The 22,180-nt window shown below is 44.2% G+C and overlaps 1 protein-coding gene across 1 annotated transcript in view; it reads right to left on the minus strand.

The window, feature by feature from the left end:
• Positions 1 to 22,180, minus strand: part of LOC125941056 (uncharacterized) — a 155,879-nt gene that overhangs the window by 372 nt on the left and 133,327 nt on the right. The window contains exons 5-9 of the mRNA XM_049657976.1: positions 18,091 to 18,114; positions 17,800 to 17,996; positions 10,261 to 10,333; positions 7,887 to 7,959; positions 6,272 to 6,367 (exon numbers count right to left, since the gene is read on the minus strand). Of these exons, the coding sequence (XP_049513933.1) occupies positions 6,272 to 6,367; positions 7,887 to 7,959; positions 10,261 to 10,333; positions 17,800 to 17,996; positions 18,091 to 18,114 (463 nt within the window). The remainder of the gene's footprint in view (positions 1 to 6,271; positions 6,368 to 7,886; positions 7,960 to 10,260; positions 10,334 to 17,799; positions 17,997 to 18,090; positions 18,115 to 22,180) is intronic.

Here is a 22,180-nt window from a genome sequence, read left to right on the forward strand (position 1 = left end):
AAGTTAGTTTTTTTTTCAGACCACTGCGATACCCAGTGGCCTAAGTTGGTATCAAAGTTACTCATGGGATACCTGCATAGACTGAGTGGCTCACAGAGCAACCAAAAACTGTGCCAAAGAGTCGTCAAACCGCGGTACCTACCCAGTCCCACATCTACAGTGATCCATGTCGCCGTAAAAGAGGTTCCTTGAAGAGAAATGTGCACGTATATGCACATTGCTACATACTAAGCGACCCAAGTTTGTCCGATTGTAGCACCCCGATGCGCTACCGATTCGGCCACTGAATACCTAGTGGCCCAATGTAGCTGGGAAAACTGTTAGATGCAATAGTGTCCTGCACATTTCGCTTAACGTGTTCAACAAATAGATTTCGACTTTACCGTTGCAGTGTTCTTGCTAATATTTTGCAGAACGATCGCATTTTGGAGTCCACATTGATCGGTGTAACACTTGCCACTGTAATTGCCTCGTAGCTCGCATTCCCATAAGCCTTCGCTTATGGGGATGCTAGCTGCTGCCGCGACGGCGCAAGCATAAACTTGTGTCGCCGCCTGCCTACAGCTGCAGAAAGCAAGGTTTCAGGAAGGCTACCAAATTGTGGCCAGATCGACAACACCCCCTTTGATAACATACACAGCGAAATCATCGGCCAACTTCCTTCGTTGCGAGAGAAACGCTACATCACTTGCATTGACCGCTACACACCCTGGCCCGAGGCGTTCAGGGTACACGAAATCACGGTATCCACCATGGCTTCAGTTTTCTTTCCCATCTGTATCTCTCACTCCGAATGTCGAGCGTTGTCACCATAGACTGCGACCGTCAATTTCAGCCCGAGCGGTTGAGAGCGTTCACTAGCATTCTCGATGTATAGTTATGTTCGCACAACCACATAGCACCCTTCCACGAACGGAATGGTCGAAAGACTGCAGCGGCAGTTGAAAGCTACCCTCATCACTCGCGGCGCCCGAACTTCCTGCTTTACGGAATACATTCAGCTATTAAACAAGACATCGGATGCACTGCAGCCGAAATGGTGTATGACACCACCCTGTGACTGCCTGGTTAATCCTTCGCCCATCATCCCACAAACTATTTGGATGACAGAGGAACACAAACTTGTGTTTCGCAGCTTAACTCCAAAGCCATTAAGCAACCACGACCAGCATGCCTCAAATCAACACCGCTGCATGAAATACCGCAATGAAGGCTATGGAATACGCGATACCACCAGTCTTTCTTTAACGCTTACCTCAATACAAGTACAGGAGCTTATTTTCGTCTGCCTGCAGAGCAGTACAGCCAGCACTGAAGGAAGTTGTACACACGCTATTGCGTTCAGCAGGACAAATTCAGATAAACTGAGCTGCCGCAAATAAACGTAGCCACGTTCTTGTATTAAAAGAAAAAAACGATTGACTTCAACAAAAAGAAACTCGCTTTTCTGTAGTGCTGCTGTCACTCTTTTCACGATTTTTATGAGCGGGCTGGCCAGAAGGGGTTTAATTGGACAGCCGATGTGAACGAGAGGGGGCGCAGTCGCAATGCCATGGATCGACTACGTGCGCATGCTTCGTTGCAAGTTGGCAAGCGCTCGCAGGTGCCGTAATATTGATTTCCCGCCTGTTGCCTGTACAGCGGTGAGCACTGTTAGGGTGAACACGCGAGCGCGTGGCCGACGGCACTATCAGCGCCGCGTAACAGCCATCGTTGGAAACATTGCACATGCGCAGCATGTGCTTTGCGAAACACTCTTTCCACCGCGCGCATCACGTCATCGATACGCTTGTTCGTCGTCTGCTAGCCGCATTTTTTGTTCGCTGAGCTGATACCTTCTGCATTTCAAGGTCCATCTGGATTGAAGATTGGCGCATGAAGGAAAAAAGTGAGTGTAAGAGGGATAATTATTAAACTTTTTATTCAAGAAAATTGCACTTTTGCAATTCAAGTTAAACAAGACCATGAGAACAAATATAAAAACATGAGCAAATCTAATAGCGAGTCATGTGACCACTTACAGCAACGACTGCAGCTATTCTGGACGGTAACGAGTCGTAAAGTGATCGAACATATTCCCGATCGGCTTTCAGCCTTTCCCACTCGTTGCTGACTTGCGCCCACAACTGGTCCGAAGTCGCGGAATAAAGGGGCTTCCTTGCCAAAGAAGCTTTCAGACGGCCCCACACGTTTTCTATCACATTCAGATCCGCTCCTTTCGGAGGCCATTCCAGTAGCTGCATGTGCTGCTCCGCCTGGAACTCCTTGACAGCCCGCGCCGTGTGTATCGGTGACCGGTCCTGTTGGAACAGGTAATCACCGTCTGGGAATAAACTGCTCGCATATGGCAACAGCACATTGTTCAAAATGTTGCAGTATTGTTCCGACGATAAGTGTCCACGTATACGTTGCAGGGGCCCTAAACCATATCTTGAAACAGCACCCCACACGTTCACACTCAATCTCCCACTGGCAGAAACACCTTGCACGTTGTCCGGGTCGTTCCTGCGTGGCATTGTGACGTTAACTAAAACAATTGCTTTTCAAAGCAGGAAGTTTGCCTCACCGTGTGCCTGGTAGTCTCCAAACACGCAATCTTTGGTCTTGTCGCGTCGAAAACGTCGACTCATCCGAAAAGATGACGCGACCCCATTCTTCTGATGTCCATGCTTCGTGCAGCTCAGCGAACTGCCGTCGTGCGTCCTTGTTTGCCGCCGTTAGTAGTGGCTTCTGCGCTGCGACGCGACTGCGAAGGCCCGCAGTACGCAGGCGACGTCGAACAGTGGTGTCCGAAACGTCCAAATCCAAGTCCTCGCGTATTGCTGGGGCTGGCAAGAAAGGGTTACGAACAGCAGCTGCAACTATGAGGGCGTCTTCATCGTCTGTGGTAGCTTTAGGGCGGGGCGCGCGGGGTGCATCCTGAATGCGACCTTCATACTTGTAGGCTTGAATTATCCTGTTCACAGTCTTCAGGGGCCTATTAACTAAAGCGCCAATATACCGCTGGGAATAACCTTTCAGGGAAAGATCGACAATTGAGCGCCGTTCATCATCGGGAACCCTAGCCATAATACGATCTGGCGACAGAATGAACGGCTGCGAAAGATGTTTGGTTGTTTTATATACGGCGTTGCATGCACAACAACTTTGAAGGGAACGAATAGACACGCCCCCATAGATATACAAGTTTTTTTGTCTTGTTCTGTTCAAGCACAGATGTTTAAAGAAATCTTAAAATGCAGGATGCATGGGCTTAGAAAACAAAAATGCTGCTAGCAGACGACGAACAAGTGCATTCATGACGTCATGCGCGCGGTGGAACAATTATTTCGCGGAAGGCGTGATGCGCATGCGCAATGTTTCCAGTGATGACCGTAACGGGGCGCTGACAGTGCCGTCGGCCACGCGCTCGCGTGTTCACCCTAACAGTGCTCACCGCTGTACCTATGTCTTGACAATTATGTTACGGCGTTTTACTAATGCAATATGTGAACGCACTTGTATTTTTTCTTAACGAGCTTGAGGTAGATTTGCATGTATATATATATATATATATCACTGAGAAAATGTTTAGTAAGATCAAAGCGAATGCTTCAAGTAATGACAATTGGCCACGTAAAGCACATGGCCGTGCTGCGCTTGTCTGAAACTGCAATACTTTTTAACACGAAAGTGTTTTATGCCGGGGTCCACCAAGACTTCACTGACGTATTTCCGTCACGGAAATACGTCATAGAACATAATACAAAGAAAGAAACCAGAAGAAAAAATTCCACAAACATGCAAAATTTGGAAATCGAACCCACGACCTCTCGGTCCGCGACGATAGATCGCCGAGCGTTTAACCCATTGCGCCACAAACGCATTTGCAGAGAGCTACACAGACGCGCCTTATATATCTAACACTCCTCCGTGTACCCGCGCTCTTGCTCGGGGCGGTGCCGCCGCCTACGAGCAGAAAAGAGAAGTACTGCATTATGACACTAACGCGCACCGACAGTGAACGCTTCGGTGGTCTCAGCACTACGACTATAGTGCCTAGAATATACTTACTAGTGTGCCGACCGCGGGCTTTCCGGTGGCACGGAGAATGATGCCTTCCGCCGGCGGCCACCAGACGGCGATAGCCGTACGGACCGTGCTATGCCGAGCGGCGTCTCTAGCCAACGCGCGCGTGTGCGACAGACGCCAATGGGCTGTCCCAGCCCGTTTCGTTCTGCGGAGCGTTGGTTGAGGTGCAAAGCGTAATCGAAAGAATATGATTTCGTTTCACTTACAAACGATCGTATGCACAGTTATCATTATAACGCTACACTATACGGGGTGTTTCTTCGAAAAATACCAATAAATAAATACGTGGTTTCCAAAGTGAAAATTTTTTCCACAGTAAACTATTATATGCGAGACATGTCCACAAATGCTAAATTCGCACCAAGTTGTATCTAATTACCATAAATTAAATTAATTACCATAAATGACGGTAATTAAACAGGGCACATTTTCATGGGCGAAACACCGTCGATTAATTTTGAACGAGCGCTCAATGTAGCAATTATTAAAGTGTTTCTCACAAGCGACAGCCGCCAGAGTTAGCCTTCGATCAGCCCTCTTATTTTCTTCTCCCACTCGCCAAAACGTTCTGGCCAGTCAACAGGAGCTGAATAATGAGACTTGCTCCTTGTTTGAGCGGTATCCAGTTGTACAATATGGGAGAAAACAGGTGCTGTGTTTACGCCTCGTTTTCTGCGACATCTCGGTTCCGTCCGTGAACAGACACAAGTGCGAACCACGCGCACAGAAGGAAACCCAGCAATGACATGCGGAGGCACCACATGCTACTTGCTCGAAAGCTACAACGCGCCGCAACCGACTGCGCTTACGAACGCGCATCCGAAGTGCACCCGAAGCGCAAGCGACGCGTGATGCGCCGCTCGGTTAGCACGGTCCCAAACAGTGTCGCCGTGTGGGGGCCTCCGGCGGAAGGCATCACCGGCGGTGCCAGCGTCTCCCATTGGAAACGCCCGGCGGTCGGCACACTAGTATGTATATTCTAGGCACTATACTACGACGCCTCGATGCCAGCATTCGAAGGGACGCTGGCATCAAAAAGCACTACCAACGCCACCTAGGTGGCGTTCACCGTACTCAGCACAGCGGAGCGTGGCCTCCGCAATTAGCTCTGAAAATGTTTCTGAAGTTGATCGCGGAGGCTGCAATTACGACGCGCTGTACGCGCTGATTTGACTCGGTGACGATTCAGTTACGTGCTTTGTCTTGCGCGTTGTATTAGTGTGTCAGTTACGTGCTTCGTCTTTCGCGTTGTGCTAGCGTGTGCAGCGTAGTGCAGCTTCCATATGCACGACGGTTGCTCATGGTCATCGACGTTGGTAGTCGTGATGGAGGAGACGTGCAACCAGGCGTCAGCGTGGGTGCATCAACGCCTAAGGGCGCTTTAGCCACAAAACACCAATAGACATTATATATCAATGTGCAATAAACATTACACTACTTCTGTGAAGACACGTTTCACTTTCGTGTTCTATACCGATTCCTATATAAGAGGGATCAACCACATTTTTTTTTAAACTAACCCAGTCGGCACCGGATCGCTCGCACTTAACACACTAGTAAATGCACATGCCATGTCGCTCGCTGCTGATTTGTTTAAATATTAAGCTTTCTTTGACGATTCCGTTATCAGTGGATAACGGCTGAGAGACCAACTTGAAAGGTGCCTGCTAAGGAATCTAAAAAGAAGATACTTTCCCACTGTAGTAAGCGTCTTAAGCAAGCTTATATAAGTTATTTGCAAATAAAAAGTTAGTGACGTTTCACTTCGTGAAAGCGGGCTACGCGAAAGCGTATGAACGCCGCGAACATGCACAGCGAGCACCATGGCGTCGAAGCACAAGCGAAAAGGAACCAAACGCGGCGGTTACTTCTCTTCCTCCAGGCGCCCTCCTCATCCGGCGCTTGCTTCCCTCGCGGTCACACATAACTCGCCGATTGCACAGAAAGGGGGGAGGTCTTATACGCTCGCGCGTAAGAAAAACACACTACTGCACGGGATCGCATTTGATGGACCAAAGAGGCACATACACAAACACGAAGCACTATGTGCTGTGCATGGACCTATCTGAGCATGTGCTCTTTGTGTTGTGTGGATTAACGTGCCGTCCATTGACACGTATGCGGAACCTGCCACAAGCTAATTCCCGCTACTATTTATCGCTCCATGGCTATTTCCGATGCGTCGTTTGTCAACTCTCACCTGGAATGTCTGGTGCTTTCACGGTTGGCGAGGTAGTTGTTTCCAGCTGTGCTGGAGACCCCGCAGTCGTGACGGCCGTCGATGTCGGGCCGGCACCTTGAACGCAATTGTGAAGCAATATAGGGAAAGTTATAAGACGCCTTTCAATATATTTCCAACCAGATATACGTCAAGATGAAAATTTTGTCCACTTTTTCTACAATATATGGAGACTCACTTCATGTACTGGAGGTAGACTTGCAATCCCCAAGAATCGGACCGCAGCAGCTACTAATCCCACACTGTTCCTTTGACCTCGAACAGCATGAAATTACCGTTTTACCAGAAATAAGATGTGTTCCGTTGTAAATCAGTTCTTGAAGCGCAAGCCGCTATAGAAGCCGGACACAGAAATTTCCTAATGAAAAGAGACAAGTAAATATACTTTGTGTACCTTTCCACTATATGCAACTATCTCTGCCGGAACTCTCTGTAACGTTGGAGGAGCTTTTAGCAATGCGTGAATTTATGAACTAAAATGTATGAATTAAAATAGCCCTTGGAAACCAGTCAGCTAGTATTGTGTGGCTATGCATGCCTCTGGTAATCTGGCCGTGGGATGTTTATCTTTGTCAAACTATTTCTCAGGCCGTGGTGACCACAATACTCATCACATCGTTAAATTTAGAGGTCGTTGTATCGCTTCCCTTCCTAAAATGCAAAATACGTTTTTTTTTCTGGTGGTGCACTATTTGAAAACTGTTGCAAGGTTCACGAAAAACAGATAACCTATACATAGTACTATTACAGCGCTCGTCCACTAATATAATTATTTTTACAATATACAAATTTAGCAATGTTTCAAGAAGGCAGCTAACATTCCCTTGAAATTGTCGCGTTTCTTTGAACGGCTCGTAGGTAAAAAAGAATGTGAACGCTTGCTGGATTACCCAACTTATTGAAAATATTCATTACAAAACGCCTCATTTCCGGCATCCTTGAAAGCACATTTGAAACGATGCACTGATATTCACCGCAGCACTGACAGACAGGTTTATATACACAATTTCCAGTACTTCCAGAGAACCAAGTTATAGCTAATATAGTTATAAGGTGTCCCCTTTGTATGCATACACCCGTGTCCTTAACTTCAGAGTAACGGAATGGACGGATGGACGGACAAGGCAAAACTGAGCCCACTGTATACTCTCAAAAGCAATGTAAAGCAAAGCACATATGAGCGTTATCCAGTTATTCGCGCACAACATTGCGAGAGAATTAAAACAATTTCACTCATTCGATTTGTTCTATAAGTTTAGGTTATCTTATGCTAAGCTTAGTTTAGGTTAGGTGGGGCACCTTGCCGACAGTAGTGCGATAGCCCTGGTATGCTCGTATACGCCCGCCTTCATAAAACCCTGCCCGCTGTATACTCTTGAAAGCCTTCGTAAGCACAGAACGTAAGAGCGTCATTTGTGCTCGTTATCTTGGCACAAGTTCATGTGCAGAAACTTGTGGTAGTCTACCAAGCGACACGTAGCATTTAAGTCGTACACCCCTCCCCTCCTTCATTCCCCCTACCTCTCAGTCAATGCCGCATAACGCCGTTTAACGAAGCTTGAAGTTTTTCACTTACCATCTGTCGTCATGAAGTAGTAGCCCAGCGCCAGGGCTACCAAGCACAGCACGATGATTATGATCGCCACGTACTGCGAATGGTCGCTGCATTGCCAGTTAACAGTAGGTTAATTTAGCTATCAACACTTCCCGACGGAGAAGTACATGTACATGGAGCAAATATAGCCAATCGATCACTAATCAATAATCTACCAACATATAGCTAATATTTGGGAGTATTTTCTTGTGAACAAATAGCAACAATATGTACGCTGAAATCAGAATAAACATCAGTCGATACTCAAGCCACGGAAAAGGAATCCGGCTTAATGAGCATTTAGCGGTAGCTAATTATGTGCTGTATGACATACTATTGCACAGTATTGGCTATAGTATGCCAATGTTTTGAAGGTCGCAACACTCTCCTCAACGGACTGCGGACTCAAGCAAATAGTTAGGTTCCCAAAGCGGCGTTATATTTTGCCCTGAAGCTTCGCGTGCACTTGAAACAAACGAACATTGTATGTGCAAGAAATGACAGTACGAAATACACACCCGCTTTTTTAGAAATACTAGGATTCTCGCAAATTCTATTTCAGAGGATGCCAAGCGCAACTGTTCACGAAAGTAACCGGACTACGACCGCGAACAGAGAACGATTATTTTTTATAGCGTTATGAATTTGCTTGAGTTGGATCACTATAAATAAAAACAATCAGTGTCCGTAAAAACACTTCTAGAGCACTCCGCTGCACTGCTAGAGCGAAACACTGCGTGTGTTTCTTATTTGCAAGACATTTTTAAATGAGCCTTGTTAAAGACCGTTCACCCAGAATAGTGAAGGTGGCGCGGGCATAGCAGAGTGGTGCTCGACTAGCATGAAGGCGCCCAGGCAAAGACGAAAGGCGATCCACGTAACCAGTAACAAAAGGTTTATCTAGGATCCTCGCAAGAGCGTGAAACAAGTGTACGACTGCAGGAAACCCGAAGCTAAAACCGCGCTGCAGAAGGGTAGTATGCCTTCATCTTTTGAATACAGAGTTTGCGAGTGTGCTCAAGCATCTGCCAATCAATGTATGGCGAGACATTTGCAAGTAGGACACTCGAATAAGGTACTTACCAGTGCCAATGCGTAATGGCGCGGCTATGATGAGTGCGAAGACGACAAAAAAAAAGTGAAACAAATTAAAAAGAATGTCAGTGGTAATTCTCGCATACCTTAATTTCTGAGTCAAACATCTTTTGCATTTTGTGCTTCTCGACATCGTTCTTGCTCTCTAGGAGATCGCAATAATTACATCAGAATGATTTGATATTGCAATCACTTATGACGCAACGAACTGTGCAAGATTTGAAAACTAATGCAAGGTTCACGAAAAACAGATAACGTATACATAGTACTATTACAGCGCTCGTCCACTAATTTTATTATTTTTACAATATACAAATTTAGAAATCTTTCAAGAAGGCAGGACACATTCCCTTGAAATAGTCGCGTTTCTTTGAACGGCTCGTAGTTAAAAAAGAATGAACGCTTGCTGGATTACCCGACTTACTGAAAATATTCATTTTAAAACGCCTCATTTCATGCATCCTTTGAAAGCACATTTGAAACGATGCAGTGATATTCACCACAGCACTGACAGACAGGTTTATATACACAATTTCCAGTACTTCCAGAGAACCAAGTTATAGTTAATATAGTTATAAGGTGCCCCTTTCTATACATACACCCGTGTCCTTAACTTCAGCGTAACGGAATGGACGGATGGACGGACAAGGCAAAACTGAGCCCACTGTATACTCTCAAAAGCAATGTAAAGCAAAGCACATATGAGCGTTATCCAGTTATTCCCGCTCAACATTGCGAGAGAATTAAAACAATTTCACTCATTCGATTTGTTCTATAAGTTTAGGTTAACTTATGCTAAGCTTAGGTTAGGTTAGGTGGGGCACCTTGCCGACAGTAGTGCGATAGTCCTGGTATGCTCGTATACGCCACGTGTCGCCGACCGGCGGACAAGTTCACACATAATGTGAGCTTTATTTAAAACTATTCACAGGGCCTCCTAATTATTGCTGCGTGAGCGCCCGAATGAACAATCCGTCCAAATAGCGCATCTGCACAGGAATGAAGCGCCTTCTTTGTAAAGATACACCCGCCTTCATAAAACCCAGCCCGCTCTATTCTCTTGAAAGCCTTCGTAAGCACAGAACGTAAGAGCGTCATTTGTGCTCGTTATCGTGGCACAAGTTCATGTGCAGAAACTTGTGGCAGTCTACCAAGCGACACGTAGCGTTTAAGTCGTACACCCCTCCCCTCCTTCATTCCCCCTACCTCTCAGTCAATGCCGCATAACGCCGTTTAACGAAGCTTGAAGTTTTTCACTTACCATCTGTCGTCATGAAGTAGTAGCCCAGCGCCAGGGCTACCAAGCACAGCACGATGACTATGATCGCCACGTACTGCGAATGGTCGCTGCATTGCCAGTTAACAGTAGGTTAATTTAGCTATCAACACTTCTCGACGGAGAAGTACATGTACATAGAGCAAATATAGCCAATCGATCACTAATCAATAATCTACCAACATATAGCTAATATTTGGGAGTATTTTCTTGTGAACAAATAGCAACAATATGTACGCTGAAATCAGAATAAACATCAGTCGATACTCAAGCCACGGAAAAGGAATCCGGCTTAATGAGCATTTAGCGGTAGCTAATTATGTGCTGTATGACATACTATTGCACAGTATTGGCTATAGTATGCCAATGTTTTGAAGGTCGCAACACTCTCCTCAACGGACTGCGGACTCAAGCAAATAGTTAGGTTCCCAAAGCGGCGTTATATTTTGCCCTGAAGCTTCGCGTGCACTTGAAACGAACGAACATTGTATGTGCAAGAAATGACAGTACGAAATACACACCCGCTTTTTTAGAAATACTAGGATTCTCGCAAATTCTATTTCAGAGGATGCCAAGCGCAACTGTTCACGAAAGTAACCGGACTACGACCGCGAACAGAGAACGATTATTTTTTATAGCGTTATGAATTTGCTTGAGTTGGATCACTATAAATAAAAACAATCAGTGTCCGTAAAAACACTTCTAGAGCACTCCGCTGCACTGCTAGAGCGAAACACTGCGTGTGTTTCTTATTTGCAAGACATTTTTAAATGAGCCTTGTTAAAGACCGTTCACCCATAATAGTGAAGGTGGCGCGGGCATAGCAGAGTGGTGCTCGGCCAGCACGAAGGCGCCCAGGCAAAGACGAAAGGCGATCCACGTAACGAGTAACAAAAGGTTTATCTAGGATCCTCGCAAGACCGTGAAACAAGTGTCCGACTGCAGGAAACCCGAAGCTAAAACCGCGCTGCAGAAGGGAAGTATGCCTTCATCTGTTGAATACAGAGTTTGCGAGTGTGCTCAAGCATCGATCTGCCAATGAATGTATGGGGAGACATTTGCAAGTAGGACACTCGAATAAGGTACTTACCAGTGGCAATGCGTAATGGCGCGGCTATGATGAGTGCGAAGACGACAAAAAAAAATGAAACAAATTAAAAAGAATGTCAGTGGTAATTCTCGCATACCTTAATTTCTGAGTCAAACATCTTTTGCATTTCCTGCTTCTCGACATCGGTCTTGCTCTCTAGGAGATCGCAATAATTACATCAGAATGATTTGATATTGCAATCACTTATGACGCAACGAACTGTGCAAGATTTGAAAACTGTTGCAAGGTTCACGAAAAACAGATAACCTATACATAGTACTATTACAGCGCTCGTCCACTAATTTTATTATTTTTACAATATACAAATTTAGAAATGTTTCAAGAAGGCAGGTCACATACCCTTGAAATAGTCGCGTTTCTTTGAACGGCTCGTAGGTAAAAAATAATGTGAACGCTTGCTGGCTTACCCGACTTACTGAAAATATTCAGTATAAAACGCCTCATTTCCGGCATTCTTTGAAAGCACATTTGAAACGATGCACTGATATTCACCACAGCACTGACAGACAGGTTTATATACACAATTTCTAGTACTTCCAGAGAACCAAGTTATAGTTAATATAGTTATAAAGTGTCTCCTTTGTATACATACACCCGTGTCCTTAACTTCAGCGTAACGGAATGGACGGATGGACGGACAAGGCAAAACTGAGCCCACTGTATACTCTCAAAAGGAATGTAAAGCAAAGCACATATGAGCGTTATCCAGCTATTCGCGCACAACATTGCGAGAGAATTGAAACAATTTCACTCATTCGATTTGTTCCATATAAGTTTAGGTTATCTTATGCTAAGCTTAGGTTAGGTTAGGTGGGGCACCTTGCCGACAGTAGTGCGATAGTCCTGGTATGCCCGTATACGCCACGTGTCGCCGACCAGCGGACAAGTTCACACATAATGTGAGCTTTATTTAAAACTATTCACAGGGCCTCCTAATTATTGCTGCGTGAGCGACCGAATGAACAATCCGTCAAAATAGCGCATCTGCACAGGAATGAAGCGCCTTCTTTGTAAAGATACACCCGCCTTCATAAAACCCAGCCCGCTCTATACTCTTGAAAGCCTTCGTAAGCACAGAACGTAAGAGCGTCATTTGCGCTCGTTATCGTGGCCCAAGTTGATGTGCAGAAACTTGTGGCAGTCTATTAAGCGACGCGTAGCATTTAGGTCGTACACCCCTCCCTCCTTCATTCCCCCTACCTCTCAGTCAATGCCGCATAACGCCGTTTAACGAAGCTTGAAGTTTTTGACTTACCATCTGTGGTTACGAAGTAGCAGCCCAGCGCCAGGGCTACTAGGCAGAGTACGATCACTGTGCTGGCCACGTACTGCGAGCGGTCGCTGCATTGCCAGTTAACAACAGTAGGTTAATTTAGCTTGCAACACTTCTCGACGGAGGCTGCATTATGCATGCAAAATGAATCTTAATCTAGCCGCCCCCTCTCATGTACCGACGGTATTACGTTGGGCCATTAAACTAGGGAAGGAGATCACAACAGTTTAGGACGCTGGGAAGTTGCGACCCCCGTTCGTAAAGCATTGGCGACGATTATTGATGTTATTAGTGCAAGGGCGAATATGGCCAAATAGCGCCAAGTCTATATGGCGACTAGCTGTCAGTTTCAGTTTATTATTGATATAAGATGCATGGTTGGTTGTTAGTAGTAAACAGGCGAGGGTCTCAAAGTCAAGCGACCACAGCGGGATCCTCGGTTAACAAGATTGTGAACGTAGTAGTGGAAATGAATACATTCGATTCTATAGAAACAGTCATACGAGTCATACATATATGACCCCTTGTAATAATAATATTTGTAAAATGTATGTACGTATGTAATAATAAAACATAACGCACGTAATAATACAATATAAATTGTACAAACCTATATATATAATATATATAGATATATATATAACAAATGAAGTACACACTTTATATACAAAGTCTGTAAAAGGACAACTACTTATACAATTTTAAGTTGATATTTATATGCATGCAAAGGTGATGATTTAAATGCATAGGGTAAGTCATTCCAGTGGTACATGAAATGATTTTCGATGGGTAGATGCAACGCGGCTCTATAGAGGCCTAAATGCATTCGCCGGAAAGTGCGTAAAAAAGCTAATAAAACATGAAAATGACACGCGACGTGCGAGATGTGCGATACATATAAAGGATATGCATCGATGGGATGAGATACTAAAACATATGGGCTTAGGCAGGACCCTTGAACGCAAGGGCATTGAAGCACATGAACTACAAAGCGTTATATCGTAGCAGCAGCCCTCAGTGAGAATATCTGTTCCGAATATTTTTGCTCGTGAAGAGAGAGAAAATAAATGAAAGGCAGGGAGGCTACCCTACATTGGGGAAAGGGAAAAGGTTAGGGAAAGATTAGGAGAAAAAGAGATACTCGACTGTGGATATCGCCGACGTGGTAACAGTTTTCTGCTCTATATACGTTCCATTCACACAGTCCGGATCACAGACGGCCACTCAATACGGCAGTTTTTAAACATCGCAGCAGCGCTTTTCAAGCGAGCAACGATCCAATCGTACTTTTTTATTGTAGGTCATGGTCCCAAGATCCTGTTCAAGGTGAACTGTTGTCTACCCAAGTAATTCAGAGCTGTAGAGATGTCTTATTTGCAAAAGATGGGCACTATCACAGTAGGTGTTCTAAACGACACTGTAGGGATTGCAAATGGCGCTATCAGCCATTCCAATGAAACAGGTATATGCATTGGTGAATGCAACGCCCAAGCCTAAGCGGCACAGCATTGCACAACAGTGCAAGATATCTGCAAATTTTGATAAGAGAACGGCAGCGTTATTAGCTGTTAATATCCTCTATTTACAACGTCTCCAACAAAGATCATTCTCTTCATTATTTTTTATAGCGTTATGAATTTAATTGAGTTGGATCACTAGAAATAAAAACAATCAGTGTCCCACTGCTAGAGCACTGCACTGCACTGCTAGAGCGAAACACTGCGTGTGTTTCTTATTTGCAAGACATTTTTAAATGAGCCTTGTTAAAGACCGTTCACCCAGAATAGTGGAGGTGGCGCGGGCATAGCAGAGTGGTGCTCGACCAGCATGAAGGCGCCCAGGCAAAGACGAAAGGCGATCCACGTAACGAGTAACAAAAGGTTTATCTCGGATCCTCGCAAGAGCGTGAAACAAGTGTCCGACTGCGGGAAACCCGAAGCTAAAACCGCGCTGCAGAAGGGAAGTATGCCTTCATCTGTTGAATACAGAGTTTGCGAGTGTGCTCAAGCATCTGCCAATGAATGTATGGGGAGACATTTGCAAGTAGGACACTCGAATAAGGTACTTACCAGTGGCAATGCGTAATGGCGCGGCTATGATGAGTGCGAAGACCACAAAAAAATGAAACAAATTAAAAAGAATGTCAGTGGTAATTCTGGCATACCTTAATTTCTGAGTCAAACATCTTTTGCATATTGTGCTTCTCGACATCGTTCTTGCTCTCTCGGGGATCGCAATAATTACATCAGAATGATTTGATATTGCAATCACTTATGACGCAACGAACTGTGCAAGATTTGAAAACTGTTGCAAGGTTCACGAAAAACAGATAACCTATACATAGTACTACTACAGCGCTCGTCCACTAATTTTATTATTTTTACAATATACGAATTTAGGAATGTTTCAAGAAGGCAGGTCACATTCCCTTGAAATAGTCGCGTTTCTTTGAACGGCTCGTAGGTAAAAAAGAATGTGAACGCTTGCTGGCTTACCCGACTTACTGAAAATATTCAGTATAAAACGCCTCATTTCCGGCATTCTTTGAAAGCACATTTGAAACGATGCACTGATATTCACCACAGCACTGACAGACAGGTTTATATACACAATTTCTAGTACTTCCAGAGAACCAAGTTATAGTTAATATAGTTATAAGGTGTCCCCTTTGTATACATACACCCATGTCCTTAACTTCAGCGTAACGGAATGGACGGACAAGGCAAAACTGAGCCCACTGTATACTCTCAAAAGGAATGTAAAGCAAAGCACATATGAGCGTTATCCAGCTATTCGCGCACAACATTGCGAGAGAATTGAAACAATTTCACTCATTCGATTTGTTCCATATAAGTTTAGGTTATCTTATGCTAAGCTTAGGTTAGGTTAGGTGGGGCACCTTGCCGACAGTAGTGCGATAGTCCTGGTATGCCCGTATACGCCACGTGTCGCCGACCAGCGGACAAGTTCACACATAATGTGAGCTTTATTTAAAACTATTCACAGGGCCTCCTAATTATTGCTGCGTGAGCGACCGAATGAACAATCCGTCAAAATAGCGCATCTGCACAGGAATGAAGCGCCTTCTTTGTAAAGATACACCCGGCTTCATAAAACCCAGCCCGCTCTATACTCTTGAAAGCCTTCGTAAGCACAGAACGTAAGAGCGTCATTTGCGCTCGTTATCGTGGCCCAAGTTGATGTGCAGAAACTTGTGGCAGTCTATTAAGCGACGCGTAGCATTTAGGTCGTACACCCCTCCCCTCCTTCATTCCCCCTACCTCTCAGTCAATGCCGCATAACGCCGTTTAACGAAGCTTGAAGTTTTTCACTTACCATCTGTGGTTACGAAGTAGTAGCCCAGTGCCAGGGCTACTAGGCACAGTACGATCACTGTGCTGGCCACGTACTGCGAGCGGTCGCTGCATTGCCAGTTAACAACAGTAGGTTAATTTAGCTTGCAACACTTCTCGACGGAGGCTGCATTATGCATGCAAAATGAATCTTAATCTAGCCGCCCCCTCTCATGTACCGACGGTATTACGTTGGGCCATTAAACTAGGGAAGGAGATCACAACAGTTTAGGACGCTGGGAAGTTGCGACCCCCGTTCGTAAAGCATTGGCGATGATTATTGATGTTATTAGTGCAAGGGCGAATATGGCCAAATAGCGCCAAGTCTATATGGCGACTAGCTGTCAGTTTCAGTTTATTATTGATATAAGATGCATGGTTGGTTGTTAGTAGTAAACAGGCGAGGGTCTCAAAGTCAAGCGACCACAGCGGGATCCTCGGTTAACAAGATTGTGAACGTAGTAGTGGAAATGAATACATTCGATTCTATAGAAACAGTCATACGAGTCATACATATATGACCCCTTGTAATAATAATATTTGTAAAATGTATGTACGTATGTAATAATAAAACATAACGCACGTAATAATACAATATAAATTGTACAAACCTATATATATATATATATATATATATATATATATAACAAATGAAGTACACACTTTATATACAAAGTCTGTAAAAGGACAACTACTTATACAATTTTAAGTTGATATTTATATGCATGCAAAGGTGATGATTTAAATGCGTAGGGTAAGTCATTCCAGTGGTACATGAAATGATTTTCGATGGGTAGATGCAACGCGGCTCTATAGAGGCCTAAATGCATTCGCCGGAAAGTGCGTAAATAGCTAATAAAACATGAAAATGACACGCGAGGTGCGAGATGTGCGATACATATAAAGGATATGCATCGATGGGATGAGATACTAAAACATATGGGCTTAGGCAGGACCCTTGAACGCAAGGGCATGGAAGCACATGAACTACAAAGCGTTATATCGTAGCAGCAGCCCTCAGTGAGAATATCTGTTCCGAATATTTTGCTCGTGTAGAGAGAGAAAATAAATGAAAGGCAGGGAGGCTACCCTACATTGGGGAAAGGGAAAAGGGGAGGGAAAGATTAGGAGAAAAAGAGATACTCGACTGTGGATATCGCCGACGTGGTAACAGTTTTCTGCTCTATATACGTTCCATTCACTCAGTCCGGATCACAGACGGCCACTCAATACGGCAGTTTTTAAACATCGCAGCAGCGCTTTTCAAGCGAGCAACGATCCAATCGTACTTTTTTATTGTAGGTCATGGTCCCAAGATCCTGTTCAAGGTGAACTGTTGTCTACCCAAGTAATTCAGAGCTGTAGAGATGTCTTATTTGCAAAAGATGGGCACTATCACAGTAGGTGTTCTAAACGACACTGTAGGGATTGCAAATGGCGCTATCAGCCATTCCAATGAAACAGGTATATGCATTGGTGAATGCAACGCCCAAGCCTAAGCGGCACAGCATTGCACAATAGTGCAAGATATCTGCAAATTTCGATAAGAGAACGGCAGCGTTATTAGCTGTTAATATCCTCTATTTACAACGTCTCCAACAAAGATCATTCTCTTCATTATTTTTTATAGCGTTATGTATTTACTTGAGTTGGATCACTAGAAATAAAAACAATCAGTGTCTGTAAAAACACTGCTAGAGCACTGCACTGCACTGCTAGAGCGAAACACTGCGTGTGTTTCTTATTTGCAAGACATTTTTAAATGAGCCTTGTTAAAGACCGTTCACCCAGAATAGTGGAGGTGGCGCGGGCATAGCAGAGTGGTGCTCGACCAGCATGAAGGCGCCCAGGCAAAGACGAAAGGCGATCCACGTAACGAGTAACAAAAGGTTTATCTCGGATCCTCGCAAGAGCGTGAAACAAGTGTCCGACTGCGGGAAACCCGAAGCTAAAACCGCGCTGCAGAAGGGAAGTATGCCTTCATCTGTTGAATACAGAGTTTGCGAGTGTGCTCAAGCATCTGCCACTGAATGTACGGGGAGACATTTGCAAGTAGGACACTCGAATAAGGTACTTACCAGTGGCAATGCGTAATGGCGCGGCTATGATGAGTGCGAAGACCACAAAAAAATGAAACAAATTAAAAAGAATGTCAGTGGTAATTCTGGCATACCTTAATTTCTGAGTCAAACATCTTTTGCATTTTGTGCTTCTCGACATCGTTCTTGCTCTCTCGGCGATCGCAATAATTACATCAGAATGATTTGATATTGCAATCACTTATGACGCAACGAACTGTGCAAGATTTGAAAACTGTTGCAAGGTTCACGAAAAACAGATAACCTATACATAGTACTACTACAGCGCTCGTCCACTAATTTTATTATTTTACAATATACGAATTTAGGAATGTTTCAAGAAGGCAGGTCACATTCCCTTGAAATAGTCGCGTTTCTTTGAACGGCTCGTAGGTAAAAAATAATGTGAACGCTTGCTGGCTTACCCGACTTACTGAAAATATTCAGTATAAAACGCCTCATTTCCGGCATTCTTTGAAAGCACATTTGAAACGATGCACTGATATTCACCACAGCACTGACAGACAGGTTTATATACACAATTTCTAGTACTTCCAGAGAACCAAGTTATAGTTAATATAGTTATAAGGTGTCCCCTTTGTATACATACACCCATGTCCTTAACTTCAGCGTAACGGAATGGACGGATGGACCAAGGCAAAACTGAGCCCACTGTATACTCTCAAAAGGAATGTAAAGCAAAGCACATATGAGCGTTATCCAGCTATTCGCGCACAACATTGCGAGAGAATTGAAACAATTTCACTCATTCGATTTGTTCCATATAAGTTTAGGTTATCTTATGCTAAGCTTAGGTTAGGTTAGGTGGGGCACCTTGCCGACAGTAGTGCGATAGTCCTGGTATGCCCGTATACGCCACGTGTCGCCGACCAGCGGACAAGTTCACACATAATGTGAGCTTTATTTAAAACTATTCACAGGGCCTCCTAATTATTGCTGCGTGAGCGACCGAATGAACAATCCGTCAAAATAGCGCATCTGCACAGGAATGAAGCGCCTTCTTTGTAAAGATACACCCGCCTTCATAAAACCCAGCCCGCTCTATACTCTTGAAAGCCTTCGTAAGCACAGAACGTAAGAGCGTCATTTGCGCTCGTTATCGTGGCCCAAGTTGATGTGCAGAAACTTGTGGCAGTCTACAAAGCGACACGCAGTATTTAGGTCGTACACCCCTCCCCTCCTTCATTCCCCCTACCTCTCAGTCAATGCCGCATAACGCCGTTTAACGAAGCTTGAAGTTTTTGACTTACCATCTGTGGTTACGAAGTAGTAGCCCAGCGCCAGGGCTACCAGGCACAGTACGACGACTGTGCTCGCCACGTACTGCGAGCGGTCGCTGCATTGCCAGTTAACAACAGTAGGTTAATTTAGCTTGCAACACTTCTCGACGGAGGCTGCATTATGCATGCAAAATGAATCTTAATCTAGCCGCCCCCTCTCATGTACCGACGGTATTACGTTGGGCCATTAAACTAGGGAAGGAGATCACAACAGTTTAGGACGCTGGGAAGTTGCGACCCCCGTTCGTAAAGCATTGGCGATGATTATTGATGTTATTAGTGCAAGGGCGAATATGGCCAAATAGCGCCAAGTCTATATGGCGACTAGCTGTCAGTTTCAGTTTATTATTGATATAAGATGCATGGTTGGTTGTTAGTAGTAAACAGGCGAGGGTCTCAAAGTCAAGCGACCACAGCGGGATCCTCGGTTAACAAGATTGTGAACGTAGTAGTGGAAATGAATACATTCGATTCTATAGAAACAGTCATACGAGTCATACATATATGACCCCTTGTAATAATAATATTTGTAAAATGTATGTACGTATGTAATAATAAAACATAACGCACGTAATAATACAATATAAATTGTACAAACCTATATATATATATATATATATATATATATATATATATATATATATAACAAATGAAGTACACACTTTATATACAAAGTGCTGTAAAAGGACAACTACTTATACAATTTTAAGTTGATATTTATATGCATGCAAAGGTGATGATTTAAATGCGTAGGGTAAGTCATTCCAGTGGTACATGAAATGATTTTCGATGGGTAGATGCAACGCGGCTCTATAGAGGCCTAAATGCATTCGCCGGAAAGTGCGTAAAATAGCTAATAAAACATGAAAATGACACGCGAGGTGCGAGATGTGCGATACATATAAAGGATATGCATCGATGGGATGAGATACTAAAACATATGGGCTTAGGCACGGACCCTTGAACGCAAGGGCATGGAAGCACATGAACTACAAAGCGTTATATCGTAGCAGCAGCCCTCAGTGAGAATATCTGTTCCGAATATTTTGCTCGTGTAGAGAGAGAAAATAAATGAAAGGCAGGGAGGCTACCCTACATTGGGGAAAGGGAAAAGGGGAGGGAAAGATTAGGAGAAAAAGAGATACTCGACTGTGGATATCGCCGACGTGGTAACAGTTTTCTGCTCTATATACGTTCCATTCACTCAGTCCGGATCACAGACGGCCACTCAATACGGCAGTTTTTAAACATCGCAGCAGCGCTTTTCAAGCGAGCAACGATCCAATCGTACTTTTTATTGTAGGTCATGGTCCCAAGATCCTGTTCAAGGTGAACTGTTGTCTACCCAAGTAATTCAGAGCTGTAGAGATGTCTATTTGCAAAAGATGGGCACTATCACAGTAGGTGTTCTAAACGACACTGTAGGGATTGCAAATGGCGCTATCAGCCATTCCAATGAAACAGGTATATGCATTGGTGAATGCAACGCCCAAGCCTAAGCGGCACAGCATTGCACATAGTGCAAGATATCTGCAAATTTCGATAAGAGAACGGCAGCGTTTATTAGCTGTTAATATCCTCTATTTACAACGTCTCCAACAAAGATCATTCTCTTCATTATTTTTATAGCGTTATGTATTTACTTGAGTTGGATCACTAGAAATAAAAACAATCAGTGTCCGTAAAAACACTGCTAGAGCACTGCACTGCACTGATAGAGCGAAACACTGCGTGTGTTTCTTATTTGCAAGACATTTTAAATGAGCCTTGTTAAAGACCGTTCACCCAGAATAGTGGAGGTGGCGCGGGCATAGCAGAGTGGTGCTCGACCAGCATGAATGCGCCCAGGCTAAAGACGAAAGGCGATCCACGTAACGAGTAACAAAAGGTTTATCTAGGATCCTCGCAAGAGCGTGAAAACAAGTGTCCGACTGCGGGAAACCCGAAGCTAAAACCGGCGCTGCAGAAGGAAGTATGCCTTCATCTGTTGAATACAGAGTTTGCGAGTGTGCTCAAGCATCTGCCAATGAATGTATGGGGAGACATTTGCAAGTAGGACACTCGAATAAGGCACTTACCAGTGGCAATGCGTAATGGCGCCGCTATGATGAGTGCGAAGACCACAAAAAAAATGAAACAAATTAAAAAGAATGTCAGTGGTAATTCTGGCATACCTTAATTTCTGAGTCAAACATCTTTTGCATTTGTGCTTCTCGACATCGTTCTTTCTCTCTCGGAGATCGCAATAATTACATCAGCAATGATTTGATATTGCAATCACTTATGACGCAACGAACTGTGCAAGATTTGAAACTGTTGGAAGGTTCACGAAAAACAGATAACCTATACATAGTACTACTACAGCGCTCGTCCACTAATTTTATTATTTTTACAATATACGAATTTAGGAATGGTTCAAGAAGGCAGGTCACATTCCCTTGAAATAGTCGCCTTCTTTGAACGCTCGTAGGTAAAAATAATGTGAACGCTTGCTGGCTTACCCGACTTACTGAAAATATTCAGTATAAAACGCCTCATTTCCGGCATTCTTTGAAAGCCATTTGAAACGATGCACTGATATTCACCACAGCACTGACAGACAGGTTTATATACACAATTTCTAGTACTTCCAGAGAACCAAGTTATAGTTAATATAGTTATAAGGTGTCCCCCTTTGTATACATACACCCATGTCCTTAACTTCAGCGTAACGGAATGGACGGACAAGGCAAAACTGAGCCCACTGTATACTCTCAAAAGGAATGTAAAGCAAAGCCATATGAGCGTTA

Source organism: Dermacentor silvarum, chromosome 10, assembly GCF_013339745.2.
Source record: "Dermacentor silvarum isolate Dsil-2018 chromosome 10, BIME_Dsil_1.4, whole genome shotgun sequence".
Classification (NCBI taxonomy): Eukaryota; Metazoa; Arthropoda; class Arachnida; order Ixodida; family Ixodidae; genus Dermacentor; species Dermacentor silvarum.